Genomic DNA, 17,814 nt, shown 5'->3' with positions numbered 1-17,814 from the left:
TTTATTTTTTTAGAGCAAGAATTTTAGCCATTGACTCAACATACCCTACCGCTCAAATCTAGATTTTTTCTGGGTTTTGAATAGCCATCTTGTTTCAGGTTCCAGGAAACCATGAAATTGTTATTGTCTTTTTTTCAGGCGTTTGAGGCATGTGTTTTTGGTGGGCGAAATACGGTGTTGAATTGTGACTCCTAAAGAATACAGTAACAATATTTTTCCTTTTTTTTCAGCTCCAAAAGAAACAATGCTCCTTCCTTTCAAACCTAAATCATCTGTTGAGACAGAAGTACCACAGACTAAACCTGGTAATTAAAAGTTTTTAACTTTCAAAGTGTTACTGTTGTACTGAGTTATAATTTTTGCCGCGATTCCTTACTGCAGTGATATGGCACGCACAATATTTAGAGATAAATTAGCATCGTTGTTTGGCTCGCAGTACATCAATAGATTACATCAAAAATAATGCCCCAAAAGGGCATAAAATACTTGGGACACACAAATAAAGATGTATTTTCTAAAGGTTCATTTTTTTAATTGGTGGATAGAAGACATTTAAAATACGAGGAACTTGATTGATTTTGAATGAGAGTATACTACTGTAGCTGGCTTCACTAAGTTTTTTAGGAAGTTTATTACAGAAAATTAATGTGCTTTATTTTTGCAAGTTCTCTTGAAACTCAGACTACAGAATCTTGGTCAAAGATAGGTGATAGGAGTAGAAGTACTGTCTTCTGATCAGTGCAGTAATTACAGTAAATTTAGAGATCCAAAGTTATAATGAAGCATACATAGTATAACAACATCACCCTTTGTGTGAACTATTTCCATAAAAATAACTTGGTAGAACAGTTACAGCACAGAAAGAAAATAAAGGAAGGAGTGACAGCATAGATCTTAATTTTTTTTAATCCATAATTCTCAACTGTCTCCAACTAGTAATACCTTTTTTTAGGTAAGTTGATGAACAGTTTTATCATTCCCCTTTTTTTTTCCTGAGAGTTCTTATGTAGCTAGAAACAATTTAAGCACCATTAATTAAAAGAACAATACCTATATTTTGTTGTGAAAATCAAATTGAACAGTCCAGCAAAAAGACTTATTTTCTAAAGGATTATTTTGAAAAACTCTCTGTAATTAGCTAGATTCTAAGTCTCAATTGAACCCATTTCCAATCATATAGTATTTAACCAGTATCATATTTTGGCACCACTGCAAAGCTTGGTTTAATAAAAGAATTTTAGAAATTGCAGCTTAAGTAGTTACATGTTTTCCTTCTAAAATTTAGTTCACTTTACTGACTTTTACACAAAATAGAGGCTACTGTTATCGTGAAAATTGATAAAAACAAGTGGCACTATTTGGTCATCACTATTTATACTAATAAGTAGGTTATTTTCCAGCTTCTGTATTCTATTGTTATTTCTGAAAGAAGCAAAAACTCATACAGAGTGTTTCTGCTTTCAAGTCTCTCCTTTTCATCCAATAACTTAGATATTGCTGACAAAATTTTGTCATATCTGAGTCAGGATCATAGAATCATATCATAGAATCATAGAATGGCCTGGGTTGAAAAGGACCCCAATGACCATCTGGTTTCAACCCCCTGCTGTGTGCAGGGTCGCCAACCAGCAGCCCAGGCTGCCCAGAGCCACATCCAGCCTGGCCTTGAATGCCTCCAGGGATGGGGCATCCACAGCCTCCTTGGGCAACCTGTTCAGTGCATCACCACCTTTTCACCAGAAAAGAATGCCTTAAAGATAAATATGTTAGGAAAGCACAAGTTAGTGTCCACCATTAGGATTTCTGCTCTGAAACTGAAGGCCCAACAGAACACTTGCAGTGCCTAGCTGTCAGTATGAAAATACATCCAGGCTAATTAGAGCGCATGCTTATTTCCTGTCACTAAAAATTGTCTTAGCAGACTTGTAGATAAATTTTCATGAAACACACTAAAGATGAAAGATACTTAAATAAATCCAATGTCATTGATTTCATTTCTCACAGAGTAATGTTTTATTTCTCATAGCTCCAAAGACAACACACCTGGGATCAATTAACCTTATAACAGTTCATGTTGTTGATGGGTCCAAAATGACTTTGGGTAATGAAAATATTATGTCAGATTATTTTTTGTTTATACCTTTCCTTTCTCTGCTTTTCTATATGACTAAACTTACACTTTAGTCAACAGAAATAACTTAAATATATCTCTGCCTTGTTCATTTGTTAGTCTTACTCCAGTGCATGTACAAAATATTGATGTTTTTAATTTTCCTGGAACTTTCCTGACTTTTGGTTGATATTCCTTATAAACATTCTCATACATGAGGAGTCATATAAAAAGACATTAGCTGCTCATCTTTTCCACCGTCTTTTGATTTATTAATTGTGTACATCTTCCCAGTCTTTAAGTCTTTGCATGAAACCCTGATTATCAGCCAGGTTTCTACCACTGACTTTTTTTGTTTATTGTCTGCACTCAGTTTAAATTTCTCTTCTACCTGTGGTGATTTGATGTTTAAAAGAAATAATTTCCAGTTGATAAGCAATGAAATCTCCTATTTCAGTTCCCAATGAAACGTATCAGATTTCACCCAAACCCAAAACTGCTCTCACTACTGAAATTCCATGGTTGTATACAGGTAATTCTTATGATTTTCTGTGTTGCATTGACTACTTACATCTGCTAAGTAAAATCAATATGATTTAAGATTTAGTGGCTTATTCTTGTTACTCCTAAAGGCTTTTAAGTACTCTTGGCTTTATGTGTCTGGTCCTCCATTCAATAGTCTTGCAAACACAAATGTAACTGATTTCCACATTTTTCTTTCCAAAATACTAGATCTAAATTTTTGAAAAATTTCCCAACTATAACTGTCAAAAATGAGTAATACATTCTTTCCACAAGAAATGTTTTCTCAGGCACTTCAAAGAAGCTAGAGTAAGTGATGTTGATAGGATGGTTTTTAGACTCAAATATCAAATAGCTAGCTGTATTTATGTAAAGACATTTACCTCGAAGTTACTGAAGTCCATTATTTGGCATGAAATGACAGTGACAACTGCTTACATTTTTAGCTTTCAGTGAGATTCTCATACATACTGTAATAACTAAAATGTTGAAACTATCGGACAAATGAAAGGTGGCAGTAGGAAAAGGTTGAAGGCTTGTAATTTTAATCTTGCTGATGTTGCTATGTTCTACAGCTCTATATAGTGTCTGCATTGAATGCTTTTGTTTGTCTTCACAGGAATATTTCAATATTTCTTGTTTTGATCTGGATATTTGATTTGGGGAGATTCAGTTTGGTGTTTTATTTTGAGGTTTTTTGTTTGTTTGTTTTTTACAGAACCTAATTAATGTCTTAAGGCCATGGATACCTTGCAGAGCTAACTCTGTATCCATATACAGTTGGGTAACTGGCTGTAAATATTTTATATCTTTTCCTAAACCTAAACATGAATGTCACTGGTCAGACTGCATGATGGAGTAATCTGACCACTAAAGAAACTAGTGTGCATTTTGGATTGGAACTCATAGAATTCTCATTTGTCCATTTTGCTGTATCACTTTGGTGCATGGACCATTTTTTTGTGGCAAATTACGCTGCATTATTGATGTTGCTTTTACACATAGTATTTAAACTGAACTTTATTTCTTTTTAGCAGGACATAAAACACGTCTCACTTCTTTAAGACCAAGGCCATCTGATAAATCACAGGCCAGACCTGGTAATAATTATTTATTCTTTTTTTCTTTTTTTTTTTCTTTTTTTTTTTAATGGGATGGAGAAATCATTATTTAATGAATGATGTTCACTTGTTCTTAGAGGAATCTTACTTATTGTTGGGAAAAAGGCAAGTTTTTCTTCCAATTAACCAGTTTGCAGGTAAAGCCTTTCCAGTGTAGGAGAAGAAATCATACATACCACAACAGCAACTCTTAATTATTCTTCTCTAATATGGAATTGTTGCCATCACAAATAAGTCTGTTTGACTGTGTCGTCTTCTTACGAAACTTTTTTCTTTTTTCTTCTTTTTCTTACTGTTTTTTTGGCTTTTGATTTGTTTGTTTGTTTTAACTTCTTCTCAGCTCCAAGTAAAACCACAGTAGCACCAGCTAGAACAAAAGCACCTGGCTTGCCCAAGTGGATTGTGCCAACAACAGGTAGAGCTATTTTTTTTTTTTTAATGTATTAGGAATGTTACTTAATGAAATAATCTTGAACCCTGCAAAATACTTCATTACGTTTGATTTGAAGTTAATTCCTTAGAGTACAGTAGAATATAATTGCTGACTTTAATAATTCTATACTGTTCTTGAGTGCCATGAATACAGAGTTATGTTACAGTATACAGTATGTAAAAAATTTTCATTCTTCCGTATAGCAGTGCCCCGGTAGTGACATTTTTAGATGAAGTAGAAAAAATAATTAAAACAAAAGCCAGAAGTGTTAACATAATAACAGATATTTAACTATTTTAAGTGTTGTTTATTGTGCTTACTGCTATTTTAGGTCATTACTATAGTATTAATTTAAGCAATTTTTGTCTTAAATGCTTCATCTGGAGTACCCACTAGTCTTTATTTCTATGTCTTTACAGTAGGGCTACTTACCATCAAGAACTACTTTCACTGTGGTAGATGATGTCAGAAATCCTCACAAGGCTATATTACCTTGTTGTGTAAGCTGAGTATTCACAAGCAAACTGATACCTTCTTTTAAAGTTCTGAAAAATGACACTTTTGCAACACTTTCATTCCTCAGCTATTTAAGTCTTTTCCTCTAAGTGAAGACATCATGAGGAGATCTGTTAGCTAGATTTTGCATCCTGTCAAGTGGGTTCTTTAAGTTAAACAGGATGTCCAAAGTGCTAAAAAGGAGTGGACGTATATTCTCAACTTTTTATTTGTACATCTAGTCCTGCTGGCATAGCAATTCACTGATACCTTCTTATAACACGACATCTTCTCAAAAGTGCAGAGAGATCACTAATGAATTTTTCACAATCACGACATGATCAAAGAGGGCTGCAGCTTTTAGCAAATTCTTTTCATTCTCTACTATATTCTACCCTTGATGATCAGTAAGTAAAATTCCCAAACTTTCTGTAGTGCAAGTACATCACAGTATTGTGGCAAATGCAATATCTGAGCAACCCTCATAACCCTTACAACCCTCCCAAGAAATATGCAATTATGTGTTGCAAATGATCTCTTAAATCCACTGAAAAGACTTAAAAAAGAGAATTTGACTAACTTTGAACCCTAAATCTTACCGAGAAAAAAGTGATTTTTTTTTCAGTAGATGGCATGTTAGAGAAATTATAATACAAATTAATATGTTTTGATTATTTTTGAGAGTAGAGAAGTATATTTCTTCTACTATGAAAACAGTATGTTATTTTCTGTAGTTAGCTGATCAGAATTCTTTAACCTCAGGTGTAAGCTGTTCAGAATCCTTAACCAGCCTGTAAGAAACAATAAGTTTTCAAGCATTTAAACATTTTCTTTTTCTGAAGAGTACATTTGTTACTCTGTTGTTTTAAGACCAGATAGGACATTTTACTTCCATCAGGCATCAATGTTGAAAGTGCTCCAGTTCTTCTTCCTGAGCATACATGTTAGCATCAATGTTTCACCCCATGCAAAGTGTGCTTGGCAGCTGCAGGGCCCAGATGATAAGCTGTGGAGTTTGTTTTTTCCAGCAAAAGTGCATGGGACTGTGGTTGGTTTCCTGGCAGGCTTTTAATTCTCCTGGCTAGTTGTATAGGTAGCTGTTATGCCAGCTGGTTAACATGACTGTGGGAAAGGAGCAGGGGTTGCACCTTCTTGACTAGCACTCCTTTTTATTTTTCTGCCATGTTTTAAGTCATTTTAAATAAATTCTCTACAATTTAAAGACGTGGATTGTTGTATTTACTTCCATGTATGTAATATACCTTACCCAAGCATTATCTGGTTTAATTTTTAGCATTTAAAAACTTCTGGACAAAATTCAGCAAACAAAGTTTCAACAACATTTAGCCTCCGTTCTGAGAGACAGTTGGTTTTCATTGGAACAGACAGCAACTTTATGCTCTCCTTGGCTTTTATTTTTGAAACTGCGAGTGTATAGCAAAGTTCTACAGGAATTCAAATATTAAGGTGTAATGTGTAGATGCAGTACTGGGGAACTTGGTTTAATGGGCAGCATTGTTGCTAGATGGACATTTGGACTAGGTGATTTAGAGGACTTTTCCAACTTTAATAACTCTATGATTATATATGCTCTAATTTTTTATCAACAGCACTTTTCTACTTCTTCCCTTCTAATGGCATTCCTGCTTTTAGAGATGCATTAGTTAGTTTTAAGCTGTCTCAGACCCCATGCATGCTTAAAAAATAATAATTTAAAAAATTGTAACTTAGAGAAACATGGATACACATTCATCTAACGAAATTATTCTCAGTTCTATTACAAGTTCAGATGAATGTTGAAATGCTTATAATATGGCAGATAACATAGCCTGCTTAACACAAGTGCTATGATAAATACAGAAAGCTGTAGGACATTGCAGGTGCTTTGTGTAGAAACAGACAAACGTCAGTGATTTTGAAGAGCATTAAAGTACTCAAAATCGAGACTTTTGTCAAAAGGAGCATGTTTTACAAACCTCATGATGTTGCATGGTTCTGAACAAAATGTTTCTTCTGCCATCTGGAATGTTTACAACATTTTTTTTGTTGCTAGCTGATACAACTCAGAACAGATTGTGATTCCCAATTATATAGTTAAGAATAGAGGCAGGCTTTTTGAAGACACAGGTGCAGAACTAATTTAGACTTGTAATAGATACTTGCGTGCCTGGGTGATTTTGTGAGATTAGGCAATGTAATGATACATTTTGCTGAAGTATTTATTGTGGGGTAAAGTTAAGAAGTTAGTATGCTTTGCCTGATGCCTATGCTCTATAAGATTTCTTTTTCTTTTTAAAGCTAACACTGATGTTCTCATACACCTTCCTCAAATGCCATTCACAAGAAACACTGATTAGTGCTCTGGTGCTTTGTGTACCTGAAGACCTAATTAATTAACCACTTTAGTTACCTGAAGGCAAATTGCAATTATATTAAAATCACACAATATGTTTAGGATTTTCAGTCACAGGGACCAGAAGAACCACATCTTGATACAACTTACTTCAAGTCTCATTATTTTAACCTGTAGGGAATCATTTCATGTTTCCATACTGCTACTTTACTCTGTGAGAATACTGAGACTCAGTCATATTTTTAGAGTGCATACTTTCCATCCAATTCCACTTTTACTGTGGATTTCTAAGATATACTTAGCATCAATAGTGAAACAGTAAAATATATTTTAAAAAAATAGGTTCTTCATATGTTGAAATACCAGTGTAGTCAGTAACAAGTTGAAGACTGGATTATAAAAATATGAAAACCTTTGTCGAAATGTTTAGATCACATGGAAATAGGCTATCCAACTTGATCATTAATCTCTTATTTATTTTCCTTTTAGATTTCAAGGTTTTCTCTCATGTCATGAGAAAGGGTGAATTTTTCACAAACGTGATGATCACAATGTGTGATCTTCTCAGTCTACCATATTAAGAGATTTTCATAAAGTAAATACACTTATTTACTTTATCCTACGAATGGATAAAGGTTATCCTATGAATGTCAGCATGTGAAACAGTTGATCTTTACTAGAAGTTGCATTGATCTTTTTAATGTCATTTAATTTATTTATATTTTTAAAGCGTTAATATTCCTTTTAAGTAGGACATTCTTCTGTAAATAAACTGAATTTTATAGACACTTTGCCTCCAGTACTCCAAATATAGATTGTTTTTTTTCTGAATTCCTCTAGTTAGTCAATATAGACAACAACCAAAGACATTATTTTTGAGGAAAAGAAGAATTTCATCATTTACAAGAATCAACAGACATCCTCTGTGCTGAAAATCTGAAATGTTCCTTGTACTCATCTTTGCACTTATAATTTTGGTTTACATCATCAGTTTTCCCTTAATCTTATTCTCTATTTCTAAATATACCTTCATCAATGAATACTTAGAATTAAAGTGTAGACTCTCTAGATCAAGACTACTTTCTACTTACTTGAATAGGAAAATAAAATAGATATAACAAAGGTATCACTAAAAATACCAATTTTGCACTTCATGTTGGTGAGAGTTTGAACCTATACAATGTAGAATTGTTTCATAAGTCAGTACTGCCCTGTAGAAAATAGTTTATTCCCTTTCCCTTCACAGATGACATATATACACCTGAGGATATTGCCAGACATATTGGCATGGATGTAAAAAAACCTTTGGAATATATTGACACCTGGGAGAAGCCATTCTCTGGTAAGATTAACTGAAAAAAAAAGATACAGGGATTTCTAATAGCTATGAAAAATCAAGACATTACCTTTCTTACATAAAAACACCTCCGCTGAAGAAGAGAAATTATCAATCGTCATATTCATGCATATACTTCTTACTTCAGGATGGTTGTAAGAGATAAAAATAAGAATATTTTGTGGCCTCTTCTCATTCTGTGGCACATGTTTGCAACTATAAATTACCATCATCACTGTTTGTTTCACCCATTTGGTCAAACAGCCACAGTACTGTAAGCGCTGATTATTTTCATTCTTATATAGTCTAGATAGCAAGGGAGAATAGATAATCAAAATACATTCCCACTGATAAGAAGGTTTTGTTGGATGTTAGGATAGTTAGGAAAATTAGAATGCAAGGGATGTTGCAAAATACCAAGGTGGAGTGAAATAGCTTGAGTTTCTTTACATGTGCTCTCCCAGTCTTATCAGTTTTAACTCTCTTGAAAGAGAGACAATTGCATTTTCCAAACATTCAGAATATTTTAACTGAAGATATGCAAAAACATTGTATGTTATATGTGATATGTTATATCAGAATTTGGTTGCTTCAGCCTACGTGGCTGCATTTCTAGCAGAATACCAGTCTTTACACATGTCAATCCATACAGAGATTTTTTCATTTTTTTACATTAAAGTAGTATTGGATAACATATCTCTAATAATAATTCACCTTTGCTACATCTTACACTTCAATCTGGGGGGACTGGTTATATCAGTTAGAAAGTACAGAAGTAATGAATTCTGTGAGTAGGGCACTGAAGAAGTTTCCAACTACACTCAGATACTGTTTACTGTGGGAAGAAGTATCCCATTGGCTTCCAAAAAAAGAATGGTTGGCAGAAATGAGACTAACTAACTACACATAAAATGAACCTTCAAAGCATTTGTACAAAATCCTGGAGGATCTTTATATTATCACTGTAAGCTTGGTTTAAGGTACTATCACACACGCTTTCCAAAGAATTCAAGACTGAAAATACAACTGTATTTATTTTCGTGCTTCATGTCTTTGCTTTTACTACTAAATCAAACGTGAAATAGTATTTCAGATGTCAGAATATGACTTCTGTTGTATTTTCTGATTTTATTGACTTGGAGGCTAAATAATTAATGACAGTGTCCTATTATGTCATTCAGGAACTACATCACCTAGACCTCAGCATCCTCCTATACCTCCTGTCAAGCCTACACCAATGCGAAGAAAGCCTCTGCCTCCAAACACTGTGACGGGTAAACCAGGCATACCAGGTATCTCAGCCTTTTCAGCATGAACATTTTAATGTGTTACTTAACTCACTATCTGTGTACAGGAGAATTTTATAGTATAAATTCTTTCTTAAATTAAATGTGACATCTATAAAAACCAGTTTTCTTAAAGAGCCTTGTGTCTTTTGTCTGAATATATAAATTATTTCTATATAGAAACAGATATATTTAACCTTGTTATGTAACTCATCCACAGTAAGGGAGGTGAGAGCAAACCAGCATCAAATGAGCATAATACAAGTCATCCTTTAAATAGATCAACCATAAAAACATTTCATGTCTACTAATAGCATTTGCAGTTATTTAATGTATGTATCAGATGGGAGATATCAGATATTATGCTTCAATACATATCCACAGCTAAAAATTTATAAAAAATTCTGTCCTATGTATCTGGCACATGCATTAACCGCTGGATACAGCTTGAGCTAATAGGCAGGCAAAACTAACTTATCTGGGACGTAGAGGAATAGAAGTTATCACATGTACAATGAGTTTAGCTTCATTTATGTGTAACAGTGTTCTTTCTTCTCAGTATCATTGTTAGAGCATGCAGAATCTTTTACATTTCCTGTTTTATTTTAGTTTTATCCTGACAGTAATATTCAGTATCACTTCGTGTGTATTTGGATTTGAAATTAGAATCCAAAGGTTAATAGGTTAATGTTAATTCATCTCACTCTGCTTAGTATCATAATACTCCCCTCCTCATATTACTCTTTTTATTTCACTGGAAATATGAAAAACGTCTTGGTTCTGCTTTATTAATCATTTCACTTTATTTGTTTTGTTTTATTTCATTTGGGGAATTTGTGTGTTATTAAGGCAAGAAAGTTATGGATTTTTTTCTCCGTTTTCTTGAAAGCAAGGACCACCTTTCTGTTTGGGTCTGTCAAGGAAGACTCTTTTGACTTCTGTGTCCTTTGCTACAGAATCTAAGCTGATCCATCTCTGCGGACATCGTTGTGAGAAAGCTTACCCCAGTAGCAGATCTTCATGGTGGCAGGACCTAAATAAATCTTTAATATTTTGTGCAGCAATTTAGAAGTAAAGATCTCAAAGATGGTTGAAACAAGCTGTGTATCTGCACAACAGCAGAGCTAAGAAATGTTGTCTGCACTTCCTGTTGACTGGTGGTATTTTCTTAGTAATAGCTAAAACAGAACATTAGACCTTGTCAGTCTTAATATGTAGCACACAAAAAAATTTGCCTTGATGCATTTTCATTTGCTTGTAATGGGATCTGTTCTTATTTTCTCCATTAAATCTCTAATTCATCTCACAGCATTTTGGAATTCCACCTTTTTTTTTTTCCATACACTAGTGGCCAGGTTATGGAGTAGTCATCTGTTGTCATGTCTTCCTAGACATTCAAGACAGAATAAATTGGTTAGATGACCTGGACCTTCCTTGTAGGGCCAGTAGTAGATTTTCCTTTTTCTTTGTTTCATAGTGTTTATTCAGCTTAGTTTTAAACATCGTGCAAGTTTCTTTCAGTTCTCTAGAGAGGTTGTTCCACATCATTAAGGGGAAAATTTTGCTTCAATGTTCCTCTTGGATTTTTCCTGTCATAATTTTCTTCTGTTTCTCCTTCTTATTAATGCTGTGATTAATTCCTTACTTGTATCTTTCTCACTCATCCACTAGATTAATGTTATGAGAAAGTCTATATGCAGGCTTAAAAGTCTCTTAGTTATGTAAAAAAAAGAAGAAAAAAAAAAAAAAGAAAAAAAAAAAAAAAGAAAGTTCCAAAGCATTTGTGGAACTGGACTGAAGTGAGAAGTAAGAATCTAAAATTGCCACTGTCCACTTTTATACTACCTTCATTTTTTGAACTTAATTCATCAACATTCTGCCTTCAGTCATCATGTTATGTGTTGTACTGCCAGTGAAGGTGACTACATTATGTAGTTTGTGGATTTTTGAAGGTGAGATTTCATAGCCACAATTGTCTGGTAGGTTTCTGAATATCAGTTACTGACTTAGCTCTTTTGTCTTGTAAAGAAATGTGCTCTTTTATTCAAGAAACGGAATGTTAATGTTGGTTATTTTATGACTTTTACCAGTGCTTTATAGCCAGGTCATGTTCTAGCTAACTGAAGTTCTTAAAGACAGTCTCCAAATAACAAAGAATTTTATTACTAGATTTCAAGGGTAAGTTATATTGCCAATGTGAACAACTCAGACTTTTTAAATCCAACTGGAAGCTATTGAGTAAGTTTTGAAGGAAGTAGTTTTAATGAAAGTATTTACCCACATATTTTATGAAGTAGTCATCAGAAATCGGAATTCTGATGAGAATGAAGTAGCTTTTTGATTTTCTGAATAGTGAATGCCTTTTTGCCATAAGCTCCTCCTTCTGTCACCATAGCTAAACCAGCTGGACCAACAATGCCCGTGAAGACAGGAGTGCCATATAAGACACCAACAGCTTTTGCAACTCCAGAGTATTATGGTGAGTATAACACAGACAGTTCTGAACTGTTTGTTTGTTTGTTTGTTTTCTAAAATGCACTTAAGTTTCCTCTTTTTTTTCTTGTTTCCTTTTCTTGAATACACTGATCCACCATATATTTAATATAAGAAGTACTCTATCTGGGATGATTCTGATTTCTGTTTTGCCACTTTGTCTTTGGTAAATTGGCTGAATTCATATCAGTATCTTCCAATATACACCTTTGTAAAAGGAGAACATGATGACCCTTCCATCTTGGTAGAAATCAATACATGCTAAGCAGTACTATTCAGTGTCTGCTTTTAGTCTGTGAGAGAAGTAAATAAGACACTTCTTTTACTGAACATTTCATTTTGTATAGGATATAAATTAAAATTGTTAACTTGACAGTGGCAAACACTCAAGCTGGTTGTGGTATCCTACTACCTAAGATCAATATGTTACTATCTAGATCAGAAAAAAAAAAAGAATGCAATAGGATAAACATAATGATCTGTTGTGAATTAATCTGTTATAAAATCATGTAGGAGTAAGCTACAAGTGGAGGAATACTTCCAGGAATGATTTAAAATGCCAGAAGAACTGTGAAATTCTAGAGTTCTAACATTGAAACAATATTTATTGCAATCTGAGTCATAACTGTATCTCCTTACAGTTGATGCAACTGTCTTCAGTTCAAGCCCTACGTCAGAAACAGACTCTTCAGGCAAACCAAGGTACCTAGGTAGGATTTTAAAAGCTATGTTATTTCAATTTGGGGAAATATATGGAAACAGTCTTTAATCAAAATTTTCTTGTTTTATTATTTGAGGGCCAGAACTTCATTTCATTCTTTTTCACCTCAATCAGATGAAAGGGCTCTGTGGAGAATCAGGATCACCAGCCTGTTCTTGGCTACATTTTACATCTATTCTGTTTTCTTCCATATTACAGCCTCCTACTTTGCAGTCTAGCAAATTTGAATTTTAGAGCTAATGAGTTTTTAATTATAAATTTCAGTAATCTTCTTTTACAAATTTTCGTGCAGAATGCAAGACATTTGCCTCAGGTTTTCTCCAAGGTTTGATCCTGTACTGCTGAAAATGTTTGAGATTCTAGCATTTTCTAGAAGCTGCAAGTTAATGACTGAATTACTCTCAACTAAACACTACTCTTGCTGGTGGACTAGTGGGCATTATGTCTTTGTATTATCATAGCACTCAAAAGTTGCAAATGAAATTGTGGTGTCTCTTTGCTGTAGAAAGAGTACAACACGTTGTGCTCTTCACAACAAAATTTAATTATTTCAAATTGTTTAACAACATGTATTACTCATAAATGCTTGTAAAGTAACTTTTCATTCATGACCATGGGAAGAGAGTGAAGTGAGTGCAGATTCCATATCTAAAACAACCAAAAAAATAAGAAAATTTTAAAAATAAATAAATAAGTCAGAGCCGCTTAGAGAGAGTATTGAATATATAGTTTTTAATTCTTAAAGTCAAAAAATGGATTTTGACTTGTGCATATTTTTGCATTGTCCCTGAACTGGAAGTTGCATACTGGGTGGAATTGCATTGATGTTTTACTAAAACATCAGTGTTTGTACTTTGTATGGAATAATAACCTTTTCTTATTGCTTTTAGCACCCCATGTCAAATATATGAAGAAAGATGATGATGTGCCTTGCTCTATCACAAGCTCTCTTGAACATTTCCCTCAAGAAGAGGCTGGCATCAAAGAAGAACCTACTCGTCCTCCACAGAATCCTCCCACCAACCTCACAGTTGTGACTGTTGAGGGCTGTCCAACTTTTGTCATATTGGACTGGGAAAAACCAGACAATGATACTGTTACTGGTTGGTTTGATTTTTCATCTATTTTATCAGATTACAGTATTTCTGTAGTTTTATGCAATTTAAGAAAATACTGTTATTTGAGAGGAGCTTGTGTGTCATGCTACTGTCTGTCAAGTACGTGTAAGAAAATGTTAATAGATTAGAACAACATTTTCTCAGCTATATCACTGGAGACTCTGATGACACAAAAAGATACTTAAGAAATATGACCATATCTTCCCTTCATTTCTAACATTTCTGTTTACTGTAGATAAGAAAAACTTTTCAACCCTTCTGGTAAGAACAAATCAAGAAGTTCTAGCAATGTAACAGAACTCTTTATTATTAATTTACATACACACAACGGAGACATCTTTTGTGCCTTACGGATGTTTTTGATTAGTGAATCAGCAAGCCAGACGTAAGCCAGAATGCTTACATCATTCTAGTAGATCAGCAGAACTCTGCCACATATAATCTGTAGTATCCACCATAAGGTCACCAAGTTCTCTCTGTTTAAAAACATCTGTTTATTTTTTCTCGTTTGTAAAAGGTTATTGTATTGAGAGTAAACACTTTGTGAGGCAGGCATGAATGAGTACCTAGATGGGTAAACGTGTAAGAAGACCACTCGTAATTCTTCCATCATCTTCCATGTATCAACACAAGCTGACCAGATTTGAACATTTGAGAGGAATTTATGGTTCCTCTGTACTGTCAGAAAATGACTTTCATTTTTACCTCTGACATAAAAGAAAATTTTGATTTGCAGTGTCACTGGTAGTCCACTGCTATGGCCAACCGGATTTGACTGTGTTACTTTACAAGAGAATAGAACAGTTAAAAGTAGGAACTCCGGAGGGCAAGACTTGATGATTAGCCATTCGCTTTAGAATATAAGTGGGATGTTTTCAGATGTTGCTCTATGTGCCTTTCATGACAGATTTGAGTGCAGAGGTATAATAATGACTGTCACAAATTCTCTTTCCCAAATTAATCCTTTCTTGTTCCTCTAGAAATGATTGCTAGGTTCAGCCTCCATTCTTTCTTGCTCTTTCCACAGTTTTGGGAAATAATAAATGCAAATTGAATGAGACACATAAAACAAAAATTAACCTGCATCTTCTGAGAAGCAGGAAAAAAGTTGCCTGTCCTGATGAATGAAAAGGGGGAACAAATGTCTGTAGGCTAATATAAAGTATCAACAAGAGATAGGAATGGTTACCTAACTTGCTGTGTTGTGCTGTTAAAGAAGCGTGAATCTATTCATAGCCTAAGTATGAGGCTGAGGAGAGGCTATGTGAACAGTCCCCATTCTAAGCAGTACTGCAGTGCCTCTTTTTGTTTTGCTCTGTTGTTTTTGTTGACATTTAGAGACATTTTCTCCACATACCAAACCTTAGTTTGATTAGATCAGATATTCACTTAGTCTGCATGTTTTCTTGGAAGCAGGCCTGCTGTTTTTCTTGAATGTGTCATATCCACTGCAGCACAACCAGTTCAATTACAGAAATGTAAAAATATTTACATTATAGCTGGGAAAAATGTCAACATGCATCATGTAGTGATGAAAGCAAGGCCTGGTTGCCATTTAAATACAGTCTTATTTCCTTTTTTTTTTCACATTTGCAGTGAAAACAGACCAAGCAATGCACACTGTATTTTGTGTCGTTAGGTGGATGTGCTTGCTGTAATCACTGTAAAAATTAATTTTCTGTGAGATTCTTCTGGAAGACTTGTCTGAGACACCTGGCATAACCCTCTCTCTTCTGAGAATGGAGATTAAAACTTTCTGCAGAACATACAAATAGGATTCATTTTGTTTCACTGAGATGAACAGTTTTCATTCTAGGTAGCTTAATTTCTAGAAGTAACAACAATCCCATAAAAACAATTTTGATTCTTTTTAAATTCAATATGTGTAACACATAATGTTTGAACTCTGTGGTTTACAAATACTCCCGCTGAGTTTGTCTCTTTAACTTCAAAAAAAATAACTCCATTATTGATTCATCCAAAGATATTTTCTGGATTAAGGAGAAGGAGGCAATGAATCCCATTTTCTCAAAAAGGTGATTATTTCATGCTGGCACAAATACAATATTACTTGTTTAGACAAACAAATCAAATTTTCTGTCATCTCTTCTTATTTTTGTGCATGTTTTCTCAAAGTTCTGATTTGGGCGTCAGATTTTTTTTTTTTTTTCAGATAGAACTGTGGAAACAGTGCTGTAATTTTTTAAGCCTTTTTTAAGAAAGAATTGCTCTGGTTGACCTTTAGCTAATGTATTGCATGAGGGTTTTCATCATTTTGGTTATTACTAAAAACAAAGTTGTACTTCAGTAATGGAAAGGTCTGACAAATAATACCAGAGCAGTGATCAAGCTTACCTTGTTGTTTTCATAAAGGCTACAAATGTCAGGGACCAAGACATTTTTGTTGGTTTTCTGCTAGTCTGGTTGTGTTGCCTCAGTGTATTGCCTCAGAGCAGCATATTCTCTAATCCACTGGGGTTCATTGTTCGTATGTAGTAACAACCTGGTGCTGAATGCATTCCAGTAATTCTTTGTGTGTGTGCGTGCAAGCACATGCCTATGCACACATTGTTTTATGTTTTATTTGTCAACTTGAATGAGTTGAAATCACATGGTTTTTTGCATCTGAGCTATCCATTTCTGCAGGTCTGTGATTTTGTTTTTAATAGGCAGTGGTCTTCTGCTCTTCAGGGGTGTCTTCTAGAGGAGCACTTTTGAGCAATGAAAGTTTGAAATCTTCAGTATCAGCAGTAATTCTTTTCTTTATGCTGATATTCTTACATGCTCTTAAACCTATTTTAAAGTTTAATTTTGCTCCATATATGCTCCAAATAACTGAGACTATTTTAAGATATGATATAAAAATACCCTTTTGAAACTATTATGGCAAGTGATTTAAAATCCACATGTGCATGTATATATGTAATTACCAGGACTGAATGACTGGCTTAGAAGCTTGGAATTTTAGAAAACCAATGTTTTAGGGATGCTTTGCACTCCCACTTAATTTTATCACCATTAAATAACTTACTACAGTGTTTTCAGTGTCTGCTTTTTGCAAGAAGAATGCAAAGAAAGACAGAGCTGCATATTCACGGTCAAAATTAGATCAGTTCATTTCTGTATTTGTGCATACGTTCATTTTCATACACAATTAGGAGAGACAGAGAGTCTGAAAGACCAGCAATACTTGTGAGAATTTTATTCCTTTTCAATACTGAGTTTCATTGCAGGTAATGTTTTATCTTTCTATGTTGATAACAAATGGATATACTTGTATGGAGAAATTAAGAAGAAAAAAAAAAAAAAGCCCTTCGGCTTGCTAGTATTTACTTAAAAACTTGAAAATTAATAGTGTCATGAGAGAAAAAAACAAACAGGAAAGGAAGTAGTTTTGTAGGGTTCATAGGTAGTTCCTTTGTTCATTTTTGCAGTATAATACATGCTTTATTCCACCATGCTATAGATCTAAATTACGCATGTTCTTTGAAAATGTTTTGCTATGCTAGCTTACAGTTAGCAAAGCTGAACTTGGAATTATAGACAATTTTTAGGAAGATAAAGTAAGATCCTGAGAAGCTGTGAATTTCTTAACAGAGAGGAAAATCAGCAGTATACTCCATGTTTTCATTAGATGAGGCAGTTGTGAATCACATTAGGGGATGCATATAAAGAAAGACTGTGTCTTGGACTTAGCTATGGTTTCACAGACTCGTAGAATCATAGAATTACAAGGTTGGAAATGACCTATAAGATCATCTAGTCCAACCATCTCCTCATCATCATTGCCACCACAAGCTACTAAACCATATCACTTGTTGAAGGG

At 34.1% G+C, this 17,814-nt stretch overlaps 1 protein-coding gene across 47 annotated transcripts in view; it reads left to right on the top strand.

The window, feature by feature from the left end:
* The window catches only part of ABI3BP (ABI family member 3 binding protein), a 302,331-nt gene that overhangs the window by 264,535 nt on the left and 19,982 nt on the right, over positions 1-17,814 (top strand). For 46 of the 47 annotated variants that reach the window (XM_052664412.1, XM_052664501.1, XM_052664466.1 and 43 more), the window contains 10 exons: positions 231-305; positions 2,027-2,101; positions 2,568-2,642; positions 3,667-3,732; positions 4,094-4,168; positions 8,281-8,376; positions 9,552-9,662; positions 12,052-12,135; positions 12,791-12,859; positions 13,761-13,973. In XM_052664412.1, the coding sequence (XP_052520372.1) occupies positions 231-305; positions 2,027-2,101; positions 2,568-2,642; positions 3,667-3,732; positions 4,094-4,168; positions 8,281-8,376; positions 9,552-9,662; positions 12,052-12,135; positions 12,791-12,859; positions 13,761-13,973 (939 nt within the window). The remainder of the gene's footprint in view (positions 1-230; positions 306-2,026; positions 2,102-2,567; positions 2,643-3,666; positions 3,733-4,093; positions 4,169-8,280; positions 8,377-9,551; positions 9,663-12,051; positions 12,136-12,790; positions 12,860-13,760; positions 13,974-17,814) is intronic. The other variant, XM_052705859.1, reaches the window with a different exon arrangement.

Source organism: Tympanuchus pallidicinctus, unplaced genomic scaffold (genome assembly GCF_026119805.1).
Source record: "Tympanuchus pallidicinctus isolate F22 unplaced genomic scaffold, pur_lepc_1.0 scaffold10, whole genome shotgun sequence".
In the NCBI taxonomy this organism is placed as follows: domain Eukaryota; kingdom Metazoa; phylum Chordata; class Aves; order Galliformes; family Phasianidae; genus Tympanuchus; species Tympanuchus pallidicinctus.
The sequence above is the reverse complement of the archived record's forward strand: the minus strand, read 5'-3'. Positions and strand labels throughout refer to the sequence as shown.